A 21,607-nucleotide genomic window follows, 5' to 3' on the forward strand; every position below is an offset into this window, starting at 1 on the left:
ATTGTATATGTTTAGGCATGCAAAACCAATTACTTTCCAACCCACTCGAAATCCATTGACATCAGAATGCAGTGAATGCAGTTGAATGCAGTGTCAAAGGCTGGACCGCCATATCTTATCGTTCACCTAATAAAAATTCATGTTTTTTTCAACAGAATGAATTCGTCATATTGGAAAAATTAGGACGTCAAACACCAAGTCCCGGCGGTAAAACTTGAAGGTGATAGAGGGTTTTGGTTTTTTTTTTCGTGATACAGTTGCGTATTGGGCTTGATTTGCAACCCATCGAATATCTTTGGGAAATCATTGACAAAAAGGTCAGTGAACGTAATTATTACTGCGAAACACAGTGAACGTAATTATTACAGTTACAACAGGGTGCGGGTTTCGGAATCAAAAAACGAGATGCTAAGTTGCTTAGCAACTACTCTCAGATTAGAGTCTTTTTGTACCACTTCAACGATAAAGGGCTCCTCGGGTAATTGTTTTCTAATAACACAATAAATCAATAATAAACTAAAGAAATTTAATAAATAAATTAAACATAAATTGAAATATTACTATGGGCGCGTTTTTCGGCCAGGAAAGCCTTTATAACAACTTTTTTCAAAAAAATTTTTTGTAGGCTTAGTATTTCTGGAGTTTTGTTTTTGCAAATGCCAATTAAAATAAATCCCTTTCTCAACGCGTTACAAAATAAAATGTTTGCAATACGAATAATAATAATATACTGTCTTTCAGGAAAGAGGAACTTTATGATTTTGAATAAAATTTCATTTCAGTCAATCAAATTTTACGTTCTTATTTATTATTGAAACTTCCAAGGCTACGTTTTATTGCTGCCAGTGAAAAAAGGGCTGTGCGAGTAAACATTGGAAATACAGATAAAAATTGTTTGTTTGCTTAATTTGAATTCATTTTTTATTAAATATTAATTTTTGGAGAAAACAAGTAATGGTTTGTATTTCATGTGTCATAAATGATGTTTGCTTTAACTGAAATCACGAAATGGGTAATGGATGAGAAAATGTGAGTCTTTAACTTCATATGTATACATATCGGTATATATAGTATATATCTACATAAGTATATACAGTAGCGTGAATCTTCTCCCTTTGGTGTGTTGTTAAAATACAAAATACATCAGAGACAAATATGTTCCAAGAAAAAAGTTTGGGAAAAAAAGAGAGGTTTTAAAGCCAATAATTTTTCCTGGTATCCAAACTGTTTTTCTTGATCTAGCTCTTAAAATAGCAGTTTACTGTAGATATACAAAATGTAGTAATTTACTATATATTACTACTTTATTTGAGCAGTTTTCGGTTCGGGAGGTATTTTTTAGATATTTAGGTTGGAATATTTCTGAGAATGGGTCTTTGATTCAACGCTAGATCCTTCCACTCTTCTTTAGAAATAATGTCGAAACTAAGACTCACTTTAAAAAATATAGATCAAAATCTTTCGTTCGATACCTCATAGATAACTTTTGGTAAAAAAAAATGTATACCCTCGTAAACTCATGTCATACATTGCACACGGAGGGAGGGGATCCAGATTTGTAACATTCCCAAAAAATTTCGTCTCAATAGGCCTAACCACTTCTGAGCCGATCTTTGCTCTGACATACCCATGGATTGATAGTACACCGATTTTAATGAGGTTCTGTTTTATACAAAACCCTTCAAACATGTATGTATGCAATGTAATGTCGGGTCAATGCTATCAGCCAGTGAAGAACTGCATTATGCAATTGCTTCACGCATTAGTATAACTTAGATATAGTGATGTTCCACAATTGGTGTTTTTTGTCATCGACGTATCAATGAACGTATCAAATCAAAAATTTAGCGCAATGTCGTTCGCCCTACGATTCTGTCTGTTTTAACCGACTATAAAAGACAATGAAAGGCATCTTGCGGTAATGGAGACGAAGGTGCTGCGTTGGACTAGTGGCGTGAAATGCCTTGATCACTTCTGAAATGATCCGCAATCAATGTGGGGTTGCACCGATCGTGAAAAACTGTGAGAGAGGCGTTTTCGATGGTATGGTCATGTAGTTAGCGTTAACGAGAACTAGCTCGCCAAGATTGGTCTGAATATCGAAGTTGATGGTAAGCGACCAAAAGGCCGGCCGAAACAACGGTGGCTTGATACACTGGATGGGGATTTGACGATGACCCGACCCCGCTTATGAACGGGACAAAGGCTAAAGAAAAAAAAAACAACAATGTAATGTCGAGTCCCGTTCCTATAACGTAATCTACGTAATGTATCTCCTCACAGGGATGGTCGCGAAGGATGATCTCCCCAATATATGTATAAAAAACATATATTCTTATTTCCTTCCATCATAAATACGACATTATTTTGCATTTCCTTATTCCCCTCTATTGTATTCGTTTAGTCCTCTAGCGTCTCACCCAGTTTACCTTTCTATTCTAACGAGATTTCGCCCTTATCCTACCGGTGCGAGAAGTAGAAACCTCCAACTTTATGTCAACGAATAGCTAGTTATTTGACGATTTTGATATTGTCATATATACCGAGCAAACTGCACTGCATTTCGATTTCTTTCATCCCTCTCCTGAAGTATGATCTAAGCGTAGCCGCATATCTTTTATTTCATCATACTTCACAGGCAGTATTTGATTTAACATAATTTGAATCTTCGGCAATTCCCGCGATTGTTTTGCTTTTACCGTGCAATTTGGATAAGAGTTTGTAGAATTATTCCATACACAAGTTAACGATTTTATTAAGTAAATTGAGTATATGAGGGCAAAGGCACATTTTTCAGGTTTTGTATGAAACAAAACCCAATTAAAGTCGATTCAATGTCTGCTTGTCTGTCTGTCACACCCAATTTACTCAGAAACAGCTCAATCTATTGCTTCAGAATCTGATGAGAACGTGTGGTTTGTGAATCACTTTTTACTGTCTGTCTGTCTGACCGTCACACACATTTTTCTCGGAGATAATTATGGCGATTAACACCATTGGTAGAAACGTGGGAAATGTGAACGCTCACGCATATGAATTACATCCTTTTACATCGAATTTAAGGGGGGTCCCCATACACGCAAAAGAGGATTGTAAATCTTTTTTTCATCAAATATAGCCATGTGGAGTATTAAATTAAAGGTCTCGGTTAGTACTTTTCGAAACCGGTCTTAGTTTTGACATTTGTTGGAAAGGTGGGGAGCGCGGGGGGTTGAAAATAATCATTTCTTTAATGGATCCATTCTCAGAAACTACTTAACCGAAAAATTTGAAAAAAATCAAGAGACTGTGACTGTATGGTGCCTAGGCTCCGAAATACCCTCCATACCGATACTTGTTCAAATAAAGTGAATAATAGTACATTACTATAACTTTTACTAATTGGCAGGGAAACCCCCTTAAATTCATCCTAAAATCACGAAATTTTACAGCAATGTAGGCTACAGAGCATGATACTACCTTGAAACTGGATATTTTCACATAATATATGCATATATTACGTGCTGCATACTAATGAGGCAAATGCACACTCAAATCTCTTTATAAAAGAAATACACAACACCTTTCGTACCTGAAGCGTCTAGCTTCCGGTTTCCTGACTTGTTTTAGTTTAAGATGAGGCTACCCATTTATGCGAAAAGGGAATGGAAAATTCTTTTTAATAGAAAATTGCCGTGTGGGTTAGTACCAGCTGTTTTCAATTTACTTACATATATGTATATGCATACATGTCTGCTTTGGCGCATGGAGTAAAGTGGAAATATTAACATGCTTGGAATCAATTTAAATATGTTTGGCACATATCAGTAATGCAGCTGTTTCGTAAATGGGAATGGAAAGGCGAAGATCATTCGTGGGCCGAACAGGAGACAGTACATCTCGTATAAAATATTCCAATTTGAATGTTGATCTTGAAGTATGTTAAAGTCTTTCATTTCTAGATCATGATGGTACACTAACACGCAATCAAGTTATTTCGCCTGCTTTCAAAGAGTAACCAACTAGTAACAAGTCGGGAAACCGGAAGCTGGGCGCTTCAGGTATGAAAGGTTTTGTTTGTTTCTTGTGTGTGTATATTTGAGTGTAGAACTATCCCATTTGTACGTAGCCCGTTAAGAATATGCAGTTAGCATATCAGATTTAGTACTTCGGGTTGTAAATTTACACGGTAAGGCAACTTTGAGCTACTGTAACTTTGTTACTAATAGTATGATTTTGATCAAACTTAGAGATAATATGCTTCATATTACATTCTATACTACTACTTTTATAACTCTGACATAAACTAAGGGGGTTTTACAAAATTTTCCCAAAAATACGGTAATATACTATTATTAACTTAATTTGAACAGATATCGATATGGAGAGTATTTTGAGGCCTGGGCACCGCATAGAGCAGCTTCATGATTTTCTTCAGATTTTCGGTTGGGTAGTTTCTGAGAATGGGTCCGTTAAAGAAATCATCACTTTGCACCTCTCCCACTCCCCGCCTTTTTAACAAATCTTAAAACTAAGACCAGCTTCGAAAATCGGGACCTTTCATTTGATACGGCACATGACTACATTTGGTGAAAAAAAAATTTTACACCCCCCTTTTACATGTATGATTGTTTAACAAACAAAACCTCAATAAAAGCGGCAAAAAAGATACGATCTTGATTGGAAACTTCCGCCCTTTGAACGCGTCACATTTTTTGTTGATGACAACTATGTAAGAGTGGTTTCAATGATTCAGAGACAGACCGGAACACATTGATGGCGAAAATGTTCAAATTGTTCCAAAATGGGAAATATTTTAAGAGCATATTTTTGAGGAAGTGCTGCCAAAGGCGTTCAAGTTGCTATAGCCGCTAACCGAAAGCGGAAAATGGATAACAGCCATGAGTCATATATGGTCTAACAGAGTAGATAGGATCTCTTTAGAAAGCGAAATTTACTATCATTGTGCTCCCTCCATTCAACGTAGTTTAATTTATCATCAAGAGGGTAAGATCTAGTGTTTATTTTCATTATAAAATCCATTTTATTATGAGATAGACTGCATAGAATGCTCGTATTTTTACTATCATCAAGTTCAAATAATCGGTAAAATCTAAAAATTACACTTTCTACATATCTACATAAATATGTACATATATGCGAATTGAATGTATAGAAATTGCTAACGATTCATTCAATCATCTATAATGACATACATGTGTACGTATATACAAATCATGAATGCGACATTCACCGCTGGTTAAATAATTTTTGACAGAATCCGTCCATCGATGCCAAAAATTATGGTTCGCCCCGTTAAGCGAACAGAACAATGTGGAAATTATCATAAAAGAAAATCTCCACTTACGATTTTGCGTCAGTTCGTGTTTTCTACGTAAGCAAAGAAAAATGTTCCGTTGGAAAATGAAACGATGAAAAAAGCATCTCAAGTAAAAAATGTATAATTAGAGATATCGAAAGTTTCAGAAAGCTTCCTGGTGCAATGTAATGTTACTCAAGGAAATCACATGCCTTGAAGCAATTTCAAAACTGCCTGTCGTCCAGTTCAGGATTGCCTCTCAGAAATGAAACGTAAATGTAGGTTTTAACGCCGAGCTAAAAAATGAAAGAATGCAAGAAGATGCAATTCTAGTCCCTAAATAGACAATATAAGAACGTTTTTCATCATTTACATTTCAACGTAAACGGTTTCATACTCAATCCAAATAGAAACGTAAGAACAATTTAGGGATCTAGCGTATGCTGTGGGAAAGATTTGAATGTCTCATTCCTCTACTGCAAGTCTATTTTTACATGCTACGCTAAAGCTCCCATTTTCAACGTAATCAAAATCATGAACCATCCATTGAATAATCGTTTTCATTTTTTTTTCGTTATTTGGAAGAGGGAATAATTCAAGTCATAGTTTCGAAAATTATATGTTTTATTCATATGTGTCCGAGGAAAAGTATAATTTGATTTATTGTCACTTCCAATGACGGTTTTGGTTTATTAATATCACAAAATTACTTCAATAAAATACATATGTATCGCGTTATAGGATATCAACGAAATATTATTGATGATAATCAACACTTCTGAATGAGAATTGGAAGAATAACAATTGAAATATTCATCCCACTCAAAAAGTGATTGTGTACCCTGTACTCCGTAAAAAGGAGTGAACACGAGTGCCAAGATAGTAAAAACGTAGAAAATAAGGTTCCTTATGTTAGGAAAGAGGTTCATCTAAAAAAGATTCACAGCGGTGAATTTGCCGGGGTGGTTCCATAATATTCCACAGTATTGGCATGATAATTGACGATAGAAGCTATAATCGTGTTGCTGTTATTATAGAAAATATGCACCTTAACCGCAGAGCACCCATTTGCTACAGTGGTTGTCGCTTCATTAGTGTTTCGTTGTTGAGTGTGCTTCATGAAGTGGTAGAAATATTGAAGACACGCATCTACATGTCATGTAAACCCTCGATCATTTGCATAGTGAATTTAAATTTTATTTTTAATTTAATTAATTTAATTAGCTTTTTTTAAATAAAGCATGTACGAAAAAATATTTACTTCTAAAGCAATATGTTTGTTACTTGACGTACAAAAGTGCGAGATTTACCTAGTTATATCTCAGTCAAAAATATCTCTCATTATGTAAGTTTTTGAAGCACTTTCTTAGCTCCAAGTTCAAGGAAGAAAAGGTTTTTGCCAACCAAACTGAATATCCACAAAATTAACGGGGGAACATCTCTTCGCATACTTTTTGATAGCGAAAATCTGTATTTATTATGATTGGCATGGCGTTCCAATCTTCAAACATGCCTGCATAACCAAATTTTCAACTATTTGCGGATAGATTGCTTAAGACTTAAGGCAGCACCAAGCCAATTCTAATAAGGAAGATAAGCGTTTTTGCATGGTATATGTGTGAATAAAATGAATAGGAACATTTTGTTTTTAGGATCTTTGTGGAATTTTAAATAAAAATTATCCGAAAAGTTATACGCTGGAGAGGAGAGGATAGAATGTACCGAATTTCCGCTTTCAGTAAAAAAGTTCTCAACATTCAAAATAGGAAAAAGCTGACGCTCCTGTGAAACATATGTATCCTATTCATTCTTTTGTGTATAGGACACGTTGAACATCTTCTTTACTTTGTTACTTTCTTTTCGTCTTTTATGAAACTTCGCTTCTGTTTCATTATCATCACATTTAATAATTTGCGAAAGATAAACTTGAAAAAAAAACGCGATAAACACAAGTGGAAACCCATGACGGGGACCATTGTTCAATTCTGGTGCATGTCAACTATTGGTTGACGTCCAGTCCCCTTGATCATCGACCCGGTAAAATCTCTTTGTAATTGGATCTTTAATCCCATACACTCAATGCAGAAAAGTTTAGCAGGTGAAGGGTTGAGACAACCGACATTTGAACCCATTCTACTTCTTATATGTAAGCTCCTAAATAAAGATATGACAGTACGATTACGTGATTCTTAAGACTGTATATATACGTTGTTGCTTTATAAAGTTTCTTCTGAAGAAAAACATTTGGATGGTTGATTTTCAAATTGGTTAGAAAAATGTTGGCGTTTCAGTAGCTTAAAAGTGCAGAGACAGTGGAAGAAACGAAAATATCAAAGTTTTTTTCGAGACATGGAGAGTTGGGGAGAGTCTATATTCAGAGCGAAGGCAGGTTCATGAAAAACGTGTTTTCCATTTAGTTGTTGTATATAGAATTCTACGGGCTGTAAAACTAATTGGTATTTCAAATATTGGAAAGACACTGATCAGAAACTCTCCAAAACTATATATCAATGTAATACTTTTATTGTAATTTATAAAATACCTTGAGTATGAAAAAAATAATTATTTGAGAAAAAACAACTCACCTTGGCCAAATATAAACACCGGAGACTTCGAAACCATAGTTCCATGTGCCAGCGTAGGCTCCTTGATGTTTTGGTCCCGTGCAAACACCGTAGCCATGTGCTTTCCCCTCCTCCCAACCTCCACAATACGTTCCACCGTCGTCAAAATCAAATCGACCGCCATTTATTTGAGCCTTTTTCGCTACATTCGCTCCATATGCGCTTGATGGTGAATTCGGCAGCGAAGGCGCTTGGCCTGTTGCTATCGAGCCATTTTGTTGTTGTTGTAGTCCTTGTTGGGTTTGTTGCTGCAATAGTTGCTGCTGTTGTTGTTGCTGCTGAAGTTGCTGTTGCTGTTGTAGAGTTTGGGGCTGTTGTTGCATTGTAGGGCAATTGATGATGTTTCTCCAGTTGGCTGTCACCCAGTCCAAATGCTTTTATGCTTCACTTTAAGCTTTATTTTATTTCGTAATGCTTTTACTTTAACTTGTATTTCTTTCATTTAAATTTAACTTTTTTCTTTTATTTTATTAAAAACTAAAGATTAAGCTCCCACTTGCTTGATTTTGTAATTTTTTCAATGTCGTGCTTCTATATATTTCGATTTACTTTTTCTTTATATTTTCGTGTTTTATTGCTCATTTTGTGTGCGAACGACGTTAGCTACAGATAATTACGTCGAAACACACACCGTCCTTCTTCTATGCATTTTGAAGAATAGAAAAACGGCTAGAATTAAATATGATCATAGTGATTATTTCTGTTTCAGGCGGTATCAGGGTGGTTTTTCCTATTTTTCCTAATATCAATATATTTCTTATCCTGTTGTAAACATCGTAATCCCCCGGGTAGCGTTCTCCTGCATTCTAAGACTATATTTCCACAAACTTTTCCAGACCCTCATATCATTCTAGAATCGAACCTAATTTTCATTGGTAGTTTATATCTCAGAAAGTCGACCAGTCCTTGATATTGCGTTCAATAAATCGAAAAGCCAAATTTTCTAGCGATACAACTATTACAAGTAATAGGAATATTATTTCGGAATTTATAATGAATATATACTTTCCCCCATACAGCTATAAAATTATTTCAGTGATGTCACCTAGATGAAACGAATTCTGCGACATATGACTACATCTCTATGTTTTATTATGATTCAAAACACCTGTTGCTGCTCATTTTCCCTCTTTCTCCAAATTTGACACCTCAGTTTTTATAACCCTGATTTTTTATCAAAACTTCAACACGCTACCATCGAACAATTCAATTCATTCAATTAGTCATATTCAAAAAATTGTTTCCTATTCATTTCCTTAAAAATTTACAAGATTTTCACTAGTTCTAAATAAAATTCTAACACATTAAAGATCACTCCTTTATACTCTAGTTCTCCGAATTCAGATAATTTAAACAGTTTTTCAACTATCCCCGATGCTAAAATTACTTTTAGGCTTCGTTAAAAATAGCCGTTCATTATATTACAAGGTGGAAGACACAGAATGGCACAGCTTAGCTAGGCGAACCGCTCTTGCTACTTTGAGCTTTAGCTTGCTGCACTCATACAACAATACGACCAGCGAAAAATGTATGCGGAAAATACAGCAGCAAAATGAAATGGGGAAAACTGTTAACCAAGGAAAAACTCTCGCGTGAACCCCATCGTATAGAAAAATTAACCCTACCAAGTCTGAAACAGGTACGCGTGACCACTGCCACTCGCTGTCTCCTTTTCAATGCAGCAGACCAGGGGATTCATTTAAGAAAAACACCAAGTGATATATTGCTCCTGGTCCTATTCCGATTAAATTGGAGAAAAGCGAACAGTTCGCTGCCACTGAGTTCAAGCAGGGTTATTTGTTGCATTCTAGGGTTAAAATAGCAGCAACTGGTGGAAGTTATATTAAAATTAGAAAAGCTATTGGGAAGTACGGATAAATGGAATTTCATCTTAAACAATTATTGCCTAAGAACCATGTTCTCGCTTTCTACGACTTTTCGCAATGATGGTCTGCAAGGGATCGAAATCAAATCAAATAGTTCGAAACAGAAATAATTACTACATTCTGGGGTTGTCTTGAATAATTTTCCTTTTATCTCAAACACTAATTTAAAACTCGAACAATGGATTGCATGTAGTTGTGTTTGGCATAAAAACCAAAAACTTTCGAACCAAATTTAGAACACTGTTTCATTCGCTTGATTTTTTCCTTGAATTAATGCAATTGAAGCCCGAACCGTTGAATCCAACAAGAGCAAATTGTGCTTATTCAACTTTCACTTTCCGTCGGATTTTTTTCAATATTTTTCAAGTACAGAATTTTATATTCCACTTATATTTTCTTAATATTTTTCAACTATCGCAAGATTTCCATAGGATATTTGCTGGCTTTCGTAACTCTCGTGTTCACCTTGCTTTGAAATTTTATTCATTCAATTATGCTTGGAAATAATTCACGAACTCACATAATTCATTTAAAAAACTTTTCGTTTGCACTGATCTGGGCACAGACGTCTCTCAATACTTTTTCAAGGAATTTCCTCTCTTCGCGATCATCACGGTATAACATTGAAACCTTTCCACTAGAAACCAACTTATTCCATTTATTTTTAACTAATTGCATTTAAAACCACATATTTTACGTATTATTGTGAATTATTTGTTAATTTTAAAAATTTTCTTGTTAATAAAAAACACTTTAAAAGAAATTCGAAATTGTCGATTTTCTCGAACACATTCGAGGGAAGGGAATGCAGAAGTGTTAGACTTGTTACTTTGTATTGAAAGAAAATTCGCTCGAAATCGGGGGAGAAAAATGAAAATCGTGATATATACGCGGCTCGAAAATATTTGAACTGGACCTCGCAACAGGAGCGCGCTCTACAAGAGAAAGAACGAACGATGGCGGCCGGGGCGATGCCAAGCTATATCGTTCATTTTTTCGGAGAACACAAACAACAATCGTCATCGCATCGATTAGTAATATGTGTAATGTTCAGTTTAACAAATCAGCTCGATCTTGCTTACACATTGCGCAGCACAAGAATATGTGTGTTCTGTGTGGTATTAGTGTGGAATCTTAGGGAAAGTGAGGGTCATTATAGTGCAGATACACAACTATTTAATTCGAAAAGAAAAAATCGTTACTTTTCCAATAAGGTTTTTGAAGGGAATCATAATTATTACTTCCGAGGATAAGCTACTAACAGCTTATTTATGCAGCTGCCAGACTAAGGTTATAAATTACAACAAGAGTTCCCATGAAAGACATCATATTTATTTCTATTATCTTTACTCCAACTTTGAAGCTTCGTACTAATCAAGATACTTCGGTTCATGAAAATTAAATGGAATAGAATCCTAGGTGGACTTCAGCAACGCAATAGGACTGCTGCTTTTAGAACTTGGAAAAGGCCAGAAAGTGAAAACCAAACTCTTCAATACTTCATCTTAAAAAAAATCTACCAAAGTACCATATTCAGTGTGAACCTCACAGCAACAGTGGAGATACGGGATCTCGGCGCACTCATTATTCAAGCAGAGGTATTAGAAGTTGTAGGAAGCTACTTGCTGGCCCATAGGAGCAGCTAAAAGTTTTTGTCACAACCTCAAACAGGAGATACCAGGCACTAGCATATGTGAATAGTGCTCAAATAGCAGAAATTCTTGTCAAAGCTGGAACGAAAATTTGGCTGGAAACCACAAGTAATAACAAACGACTTTTAAGAGAAACTCAATCGAAGATAAGATGAAAGAAATTGGCAGCGAGAGCATTATAGTAGACGGTTTAAAACCGAGAGGAACATAGATCGCATAAATATTCCCCTGAATATTCCCCATTTGCCCAGCGGAATTAAGGTGGATGGAATGCATTTGGTCTGTCCGTTTTGACTGTTCAACGGCCGCAGATCGAATGAAAAAAGAATTCGGCCAACCGGCCACATATGTTTGTTAGGCTGTGAGCGAGGATTTCATTTTTGATTAGCCTATGAGCAAGAATTTTATGGGCAATTTTATCGCTGATAAACATTTTTATAAATGCTCACACACAAAAATATTCTCGTCTCAAGGCCTTCCACGTCCAAAGTTGAACTAATAATCATGCTGCTTGCCGGTACGTGGATGGTGTATTTAATTCAACTGGTGGGCGGTTCCATTGCCGGCTCTTCCGGCGTAACGGACAGGCCGAAAGGTACTTAGATGTTGGGCTTTACAAAAGCAAAAATCTGCATATACCTAGCCACAGCACTCAAATCCTTGTTCCAACTCACGAGACTTTATAATGAACCACCAATGAACGTAACGTCACAGTCGTGTACGAGCTTGAGAAAGCTGCTTAAACTGTAACAAAGGTAAAAGTTACCGCTGGTACCCGGCCACAAATTTTGCTAACAGAAGGTATTTATCCTAGTATCCTGGACACGTTGGATTTTACGAAACAGGTTTAGAATTTCTTAGTGCATCATGAAAATGATAAAAATTTACATAAAAGACAGATAATACGGACAATCAGAGAACATTTCAAGTCACATCAAAAGATGCCCTAGCAATGATTGATCGGACCTCTGAGATGCCAACTACCACGAAGTTGTGAAAAATAGATATAAGTGGCTGACAGCACCTTCACGATGCCGTTGTCGATGGCACGGTATTAAAAGTCCGCATTGCAGAAGAAACTCCGCAGAGGTTTGATCAGGCGATAATTCGAACGCCCAACTGACTTGAAAAGTATAGTCTAAATTTGCGGATAAAAATTCTCCTGACAAATAAGCAGATACTCCAAATTAGAGGAAATGTGGTCGGAACGCAGAAAGGTATCAATTATCTAAGCGTCAAATTAAATTCTAGGCTACGCTAACTATAGAAGAGAAGAGAAAAGCCATGGAAAGCGACACAAAACTCTTTTTCAGACACGACACGAAAAGTTTGGGAGATGAACGGCACAGATAAACAGAAATTTGACTGAATTTCTTCTTTATACAACTGATACTAGTAGGTGGGTGTTTCTAAAATACAATAGGAAAAAGTAGGTAAACCGATATATTTCTACTGTAGTTCAACGAAGGCAACAGGATACTTCGAAACAGGAAGATAAAACCGCTCACTGACAACTGAAAATTTCCTTTCCACTGTGCTTGTATTTGAAAAAAATGGATATCAATTACGATAAAGGGAAGTGTTTAGTGGATAACCATAACTGGAGCCACTACCACGACCGTTTAGTTAAAACATTACGCGAAATTCTACACAAGCATTACCTGAGGAAATACCGGCCTTTATAAATAGGCTCTGGAGTAAAAACGGGGAAAATTAACAAAATTATTGGTGAAACAACGAACAATAAGTATCAATATAAAGGAAAATTTGTTCTGTATTGAATTAATTGGCAAGCGTGACAATTCGGCGGATATTTCGCACTTTATGGAACCATGACTTCACCAACGAAGATTCGCTCATTGAAACCGGAAATTCGGCGCTTCAGTATAAAAGGTTTGTGCATTTGTTATATATGAATATTTGACTGTACAATATTTCCATTTGCTCGTAGGTTGTAATGTAAATGCCTTCAGTATATCATCATTTGTCAGATTTCTCGAATGAATGGTTTCTGAGAATGGAAGAATGGGTTTCTGAGAATAGAAGGATGTACAATTCAGCTCAGCGACACAAAAAAAGAGCTCGACAGAAACACCAGAAGAAAACTACAAAAGGTCTATGGGGCATAAATTCTCTTATTATCGGTTTTCTGATTTCTTCCCGCCGGAAGCAGTGTTATACATATTGGTTCTCAAGAAAAAACATCCGACATATCTGGATCAGCAAACTTATAAGTAAGTACAGGTACAAAGCAGATTTTTCTCTGATTGCCAGCTTGAACATTCTAATAGACTCCCTGCCTTATTTTCACTAATGACGGAAATCACGGCCACAGTGCAATCTAATAAAACTCTCAAAGATCGTTTTTGAAAAAAAAATCTATTTGTTTGAAATTATCAGCATTTGAAATTTCAACCAAATTGAAAAGCACTGAACAAATCGTACCCTGTTTTGTGAAGTCACAACTCGTGCCAAGAAACTTTAGTAGACCGGCAACTGGCAGTTACTCATAAAAATATAAAATTGTCAGAATTAATTCCGGCGTGAAATGTCAAGAAGGACAGTGAAATATTGTTACGTACCTCGTTGCACAAATAACTCCACGAAAACCCCGCTGAAAGCTTTTTTTTATAATTCTATGATGAAGTCCAAGGGTGTTCGGTGAAATTCGAAAATATAGTAACATACTATTACTAACTCATTTGGAGCTGGGATCGACATGAATGTGTGTTGATTTTTTCAAATTTCTAGATTGAGTGATTTCCAAAAGTGAGTCCAGCCTCACTTTATGTTCGTATTTTCCACCCTTTACTCCCCTAACCTACAATTAATATCAGATCTGCTTTGCAAAGTATTAATTGAGACCTTTCGTTTAAGGCGCAAAGACAGAGAGTTTTTACTCCATCGTCGTTTGTAAAGGGGTCCCCTTTAAATTCCATACAAAATAATACATTTGACTGCATGCATGGCATTTTTTAGTTTGCATACGTCATACCAAAGTTCATCCCAGGTGCAAACATTTTCAAGAAAAGTACGTGTAACAGACCCACGGGCAGCATGGTAGTTAATGAAATTCTAGGAGAACTAACAATCACTGAAATACAAGTCCAGGGTTACGCTGATGACATTGTTTTAATCTGTAGGGGCAAATATGAGGATACCCTATGTGACAGAATTCAAACCGGACTGTGAAGCACTAGTAATTGGTGCAGAAAGGCCAATATAATACAATTCACTAGGAAGAGCAAGCTTGATTACCTCAGAGCCATTAGATTACTTGGCATGGAGATGAAACGAGTAACAGAGGTCAAATATTTGGGAATCTCACTAGACAAAACCAACCAAACTACTACTACTTGAAAACGTATGCCGGAAAGCCACAAGGGCCCTGATGACTTGCAGGCCCATAACAGGGATGGACCTCGAAAATGCTGAACAGCATATACACTGCAACAGTAAGGCCAATGATTACCTATGTATATAGGTAAGGCAGAAAGAACGGAACTCGGCATAACAACCAGGGAGTTACACAAACTTCAAAGACTGGCTTGCTTTTATATCATTGGGCAATGAGAACCCCCCCAACGGCATCCCTAGTGGTCCTTCTGGGATTGACTCCTTTTCATCTGTACGTACGATTGCAGGCAAGGAGAGCGATCTTTATAATGTACAGGAGTAGCAGTGAGGCAGGGAGCTGCCTAAATCGAAGAAAAATTGATATTCTTTCTAAGCGGCATTCCGAATTACTTATATCAAGGGAAGATAGCATGATAAAGAGTTTTCTCTTCGATAAAAAGTTTGAAACACGTTGGGGCAACAGGGCAAACTGGGAGAGCAAGACATTAACATAAAGCTTTAACCAGCAATTGATTACTTGTAACACTGATGGATCCTTTACGACAGAGGGAGCAGGCGCTGGGGTCATTGGTCTAAGGAAAATTCACTTTGAGCCAATGAGTAAGCATATTTCAGGCGGAAACATAACATAGACAGATGTGTTTCCATCAACTCCGAAAGAAACTATAGCGGGCAAAACTTTGCAATTCCAACCGGCAGCCAAACGGCTATTAAGGCACTTAAGTCGTACTCTGGATACTTCAGGTTCCAGATCACATTGGGTTGGAAGGCAGGAAAGGAGCAGCGACACCGCTATACGGGCCGGAGCCATATTGTGGAGTTGAAAATGGGTCCATGGCTACGACATTGAAGAATGAAGAGGAACGGCTGCGGGGACTTTACTAAGCAATGGAACAGTCTAGGGTGTTCATGGGGGGATACGACCCTAAGCGCTCGAAAGATTGTTTAAACCTCACCAAGAAGAGTCTCCGGATCATAGTGGAAATACTCACAGGTCACTGCGGACTAGACTATCACCTGGGGACTGTGGACATCTGCGGACACTGTCTGTAGATTCTATGAGGAAAATATTGAAACCTCTATACATGTTGTGGGGCAGTTTCCGGTACTTGTGCAAAGTAGGTTCAAGCACCTGAGAGAATACTTAATACCAGATGCCAGCTTGAAACACTTGTAAGTTGGGAACATAATAAAGTTTTTGTCAGTTATAGGTTTAAACGACATATTGTACAGGGTATATAGGTATACTAGCTCTTTTAGAATGCACTGCGACATCCCTTGAATATTATTATTGTTGACAAACGGACCGACGGACAAACAGACAGTAAACCAGTTTTAATAAGCTTTAAAAAGTGTACGAGCTATTCACGACTGGAATTTTCAGGAAAGTACGCTACTTCCAAGCAAAGATCAAGGACGTGATATGAGGAATAGTACTAGATGGTATTATAATTATCATTTCGATGAGTTCCTATTGATTACTTAGTTCTGGAGTTACTACAAGTTACGATAAAGGTTTTCAATTCAGGCTCATGTGGCTGGTTTCTTAATGAAATATTGGAATTCAAATATAGTTACTTTGCAACGCCGACATGTAAGTGGAAAGACTGTTTTAAATTTTATTATATGATCAATTCATAATAATCTTTCGAAACACTATGTACATATCGCTAAAGTAATTTGCTTCTGCTGTTACATGGTTGCTGTGTATGTCGAGATACAATATTGGAGAATTATTGCTTTCAACACCCGGACAGGTGAAAGGGACAAATAAAATGTATATGTGAAATAAGGGATAACATTGTAAACTTTAGCGCGTGCCTAGCGATTCATTTCCATGCATTTCTAAAACTTTTTCAAACTGCCAAAATGCTTGCACAGACGAAGGCATTATTCTTTCTCGTGGAGCTAATATTCAATGTCACTTGTTGAGGGAATCTAACACACATTCCATTCAGCTCATAGTAACGATCCTTATATTTACACAATCAACTGAAATCTGTGTCGCTCCTTCGTTCAATTCAAAACAGATGGTTGTTGGACATATTCGGTGGTCTAAAACGCAAAAAGCTATACGAAGTTACTTAAACGCAAAAGCGTTCCCGTAAATGGAAAACGACGGCAATACATTTACACGTCCTTCGTTAGAGGCGAACATTTATTTCCCGTCTAGTTGTGTAAACTATTTAAATATTTCAACATCAATACTAACACTATTGGATATCCGTATTCATGGAAGAAAATTCGTAAGGAAAAGTCATCACATTTGCAATGACTTCATGTCACACTGTTTCCTTGCCGCTGCACCAGCTTCTCCGCTCACTCGTTTTTCAAAAAGAGTTATCCATCATCGTGTGAATGTGTCTACTTTTCGTATGAACATTAAAATCAGCAAATTGCAAAAATATGTACACAATAAAACTGTATAGAAGTGGAAATAACACAATATTCTTTTCTAGGTCGACGCGTAACGTATGTACACTATTCTTTCGAGAGATGGCGCGCACGTCTCAGATTGGTCGTTCCTCTTGGAAAGTCGTCTCACTACTAGTCCAACTCATGAAAATTTTCAACATTTTATGAGGCACGGAATTGTAGAGTGTGATTCAGTGATTCAAATCATGCATGAGTTCGAATCATCGAAAAGAACGGGTAACGCAGCGAGGAAGGACGCAAGGAAGAGGCAGCCAGCACAGATCCCAGTTCATTCCACAACTTTTATGCAGATTTCAACCGATGGGCGACAGATTCCTAATGTAAATCAACTCGGACTTGCAGCAGAAACTACTGACAATATGTTTCAGATCCATTCTACGGTCAGACCAAAAATACCCAGTCGAAAATAGATGTCGATTTTTTCACGGGATTCCGACGTTTCTCACAATCTATCGATAACTTTTCCCGACAATGTAGAAATATTTCGGGCACCAAATTCAACTTTTCACGTCTAGAAATGCACTTTTCTAAGTTTTCCTTTTTTGTTGCGAATTTGAAACTTTTGTTACATTCCAGAGAAATTCCCGAAGAAAATGGGTACAATCCAGAAAATTATGATTAATGTGACGATACCTGGCCCGTCTTCGAGGTATATGCTAGACAACAGCATAAATTGTTGAAGGAAAGAAGGTAGGAAGGGACGACTACGACAAGATACGACAAATGACACCGCGACACTGAACTGAACTTTTCCAACACTAGAGAATTGTGAGTTTTTCTGAATTTTCATTGAGAAAGGACTGCACGTCAGCTATCCACATCTACTACTATGAAAAACTTCACCTATACAACTCGGTCACCGTGGAAAACTCAGTTCACGTAAGACATTTCCTACACGAAACTTCTGCGCCCGTACAGACCTATATTTTCATTTTTACCACAACACAGCACAGACACGATCCGGGGAAAGAATTCGAAAAACTTTTCCGCATTTCCCTGCCCCCCATGTCTTTTCATTTCGTTAGTATAATGTAAACAGAAACAAGTATTTTCGAAACTGAGGAACTTTTCCCCGAGCAAAAGCTGCAGCCAATGGATTGTGATACGAGAAAATAAATCCCCAGCCAGGAGGAGCTTTTGCAAGGAATCGTACTCTGCTTACAGTATTCGTTAATGTGGGGTGCATGTATATATGTATGTACAGGTACTACTTACTTAAATATTCTGCTCTAGTGATATGAATCAATGTAGGGTGCCTACTAGAATACGAACATTTAAACAGAATTCCATCAAAAATATTACAAAATTTCTATGTATTAGGTGACATTTTGTTTGTGTTTACTTTACGATATACATACTTCAAGGCCCTGATCCAATATGGATTGTTGCGCCAACGATTATTATTTTCCGAGTTATCACAATCTCGGCAGATGCCGGATTTTACCTAATACTAGCACTAAGTGCCAAGCATTTAGGCTCGGACGATCCTACCTACTGAAAAACTAAAGGGGCACTGGTGGTGGTGGCCGGTGGTAGGTCAGTGGGAGAATCCGTCGAGTACTCCCCGCAACATCGAGCACCTATGCAGAATGGTGTACTTCTGCATGGTTTGAACCAGACTGTGCGAAAGTCCCAGGACATCAAGGGAAGCCGTGGGGGATTTAGGTACAATACCTGTAGCTGACAATATTATGGGAACTACAACCACCCGCTCGAGACGGCAAATTTCTTTGATTTCCCGCGCCAATGGCTTATAGTTCACTTTCTTCTCCACGTATTTCCGTTCAATGTTGCTATTATGGGGAATAGCAACATCAATAATATACGCGGAGCGACCCGTCTTGTCAACTAACAGTACGTCAGGCTTGTTGTGTGCGGTATGGCGATCAGTCAGAACTTGCCGGTCCCAATATATGCTGTAAGCAGAACTATCAAGTACTGCTTGCGGCTCATATCGGTAAACCGGACATGTCCCCGTGGTTAGCCCATGCTTGTATGCAAGGTTTTGATGGATAACCTTACATACAGCATATTATTATTATACATCGATCACAACAATATTTATTTTTAACGGCTAGTAGGTTTTGTATTTATTTATTTATTGATTTCTAAAAGCCACTATGCTAATTATACAAGGTACAAAGAAATACTACATTAAACTCTACAGAGATAAACATAGTTATATGTAGTGTAGGTACGCTTGGAATAAGCTTACAACTAAGGTAGATATCTATTTGATAATGTTCAAATGTTTTAAATTTCCAAAACCTTTCGTCAAAATGACCTAACTCACCATTCAATTGATTTATTAATAAAATTGTCATAGGCTGCCGTTCTTAGAAGTCTGTTGTATAGTAAAATCGCTTTAAAATAGCCATTCTTACTTCCCGCTGCCTTACTTAGTTGTGACAGTGACATACTTTAGTTGCTTATAATACTGTTACAATTTATACATTCATCTTTTAGAATATTATAACGAAAATATAGAAGCTCGTGTATTATTTTCTCTCGAATTGCGGGACGTGAAACAAACCCAAAAAGATTTTAATTTTACATTATCAACTTACTTTCTGAGAAAAAGAACCTCAATGCAGGTGAAAATTAAATGTTTGAAAAGTCACCTTTTGGATATGAAGACATTTCTCACTCTCGCCTTTCGGATATGAAGACATTTGTCACTCTTAATTACTAGGCTGCCTGGCCTGATTATGCTTTAGGTTAAAGCTGCATAATTCGACAAATCCTCATACAACCTCCTCGTGATGGCCGCTGGAAACCGTCTTCGGACGGGCCAAGAGTGTGTAGGGCCGGGCTGGGAGTAGGCTCATCCAAGTGACGAGGATGTGCTTGTCTGCTGGTCATGTGTTAGGGGAAAGTAGATCTGGTGGGGGGATGGACTGAAGTAACAGCCCGCGGATCATCCTCCCTGCACTGGAGAAGATGCCAAGAAGCCAAGGTGGAACAGCATACGCCGAGGGCTGCGTGGCCAATGGGGACCTTGGTATTTAGTATGCGAACTCTCAATACCTTGGGCACCTTCAGTTTCATATAAGACCCTTACGCTGGTGGCCGGGCTAGCCAGGGTGGACATTCTGCCCGGACTACTCGTGGGACCAAAATATTGACTCAATTTTAAAAATACAAAAAAAACAAACGGGGGTGATGCCCGGCGCATCATCGGAGGACGAGCTGCTGGCATCCAGCCAGGAGACAGTAGCCGTCGAGAGCAGTTCACTCGGTGCCAGCCGTAGCACCGCTGTGCTGAAATCAACTTCAGGGGCCTCCCGGAGCGACGCGGCAGACGGACTAGTGGTTTCCAGCCTGAAATCCACTGACGTCAAACTGGGTGTAAAGAGTACCAGGCGTAGTACTCCTAACATGGAACCCTTGACGACGGAGGATCCCTCAAAAGTGAAAACTGACAAGAATGTCGGTCGCCGGAAACCGACTAAGAAGCGAAGGTTCACTGGTGTCCTACTCAAGAACCAGTACCAGAAGGCCATGCATATTCTCAGCAAGATTGCTAAGAATAAGGAGGCTGGCACTGTCGACGAACGGGACGAAAAAGACCCTCGCGACGAGGTCGAGCATCATCATAAGTGGAGCAGAGTGGGCAAGAGCTTAGACGCTAAGCAACATCTGAAGAAAAGTACGCAGCAAAAGTCAGTCGACGGGCCACGCACTGCGAAAACCTTCAGCGACGTGGCCAGGAGCCACTTACGTGTGGCGCTGGCGGATGGTAATTCAGCTAGCGGCAAACTAGCCTCGACCAATGTCGTGCCCAGGCTGTCGGGGATGGTCATTGAGCATCTCCTGGACACCGAAGGCAAATACACAGGATTCCCCTGCTTCGATTCCTCTCAGGTGGTCCGTGGGTTCCACGTTATAGATTGCGAGGACCAATTCTTTAGGGACTTTCTCGGTTCGTGCGTCGCTAAGTTCAGCGCCGCCTAGGAGGACATACAGCTCAATGTCATCCCTTACAATGAGATTCCCAGGAGACCGATCGCTCGCATCTGGTTGCCAATGATTCGTATGGATAAGGACAAGCTCGTTCAATCCCTGCCCCTTCAAAACCCCAGGATTCTAATGGACGACTGGGTTGTTATCAAGGATGAGGAACCCCAGACAAACAGCCAAACTTTTCTACTCCGTATAAACGAAGAGTGCCTGGAGACACTGGAAAAGGTCGACTGTAAAGTGCGCCTTGGCTAATCTGCTTGTCTTCCTCCTAGAGGAACACATCGCACTAATACAGGAGCTCTAGGTCGAAGACGACCGAACCATCAAAGGCCTCCAAAGCAAATATTTTAATTTATTCCACAGCACAGGAGACGTTGATCAGGACAGACC

General features: G+C 38.2%; 1 protein-coding gene across 9 annotated transcripts in view; it reads right to left on the minus strand.

Annotated features, from left to right (window-relative positions):
- The window catches only part of LOC119652982 (junctophilin-1), an 80,187-nt gene extending 62,134 nt beyond the window's left edge, over positions 1-18,053 (minus strand). Inside the window, exons 1-2 of one of the 9 annotated variants that reach the window (XM_038057402.1) lie at positions 17,888-18,053; positions 7,885-8,592 (exon numbers count right to left, since the gene is read on the minus strand). In XM_038057402.1, the coding sequence (XP_037913330.1) occupies positions 7,885-8,246 (362 nt within the window). In that variant the 5' untranslated portion in view covers positions 8,247-8,592; positions 17,888-18,053. Of the gene's footprint in view, positions 1-7,884; positions 8,593-10,329; positions 10,711-17,030; positions 17,563-17,887 lie in introns of those variants that run through there. The other 8 variants (XM_038057400.1, XM_038057399.1, XM_038057394.1 and 5 more) reach the window with 8 other exon arrangements.
- Between the last annotated feature and the right edge of the window lie 3,554 nt (positions 18,054-21,607).

This window comes from Hermetia illucens, chromosome 3 (genome assembly GCF_905115235.1).
Source record: "Hermetia illucens chromosome 3, iHerIll2.2.curated.20191125, whole genome shotgun sequence".
NCBI classification, from domain to species: Eukaryota; Metazoa; Arthropoda; class Insecta; order Diptera; family Stratiomyidae; genus Hermetia; species Hermetia illucens.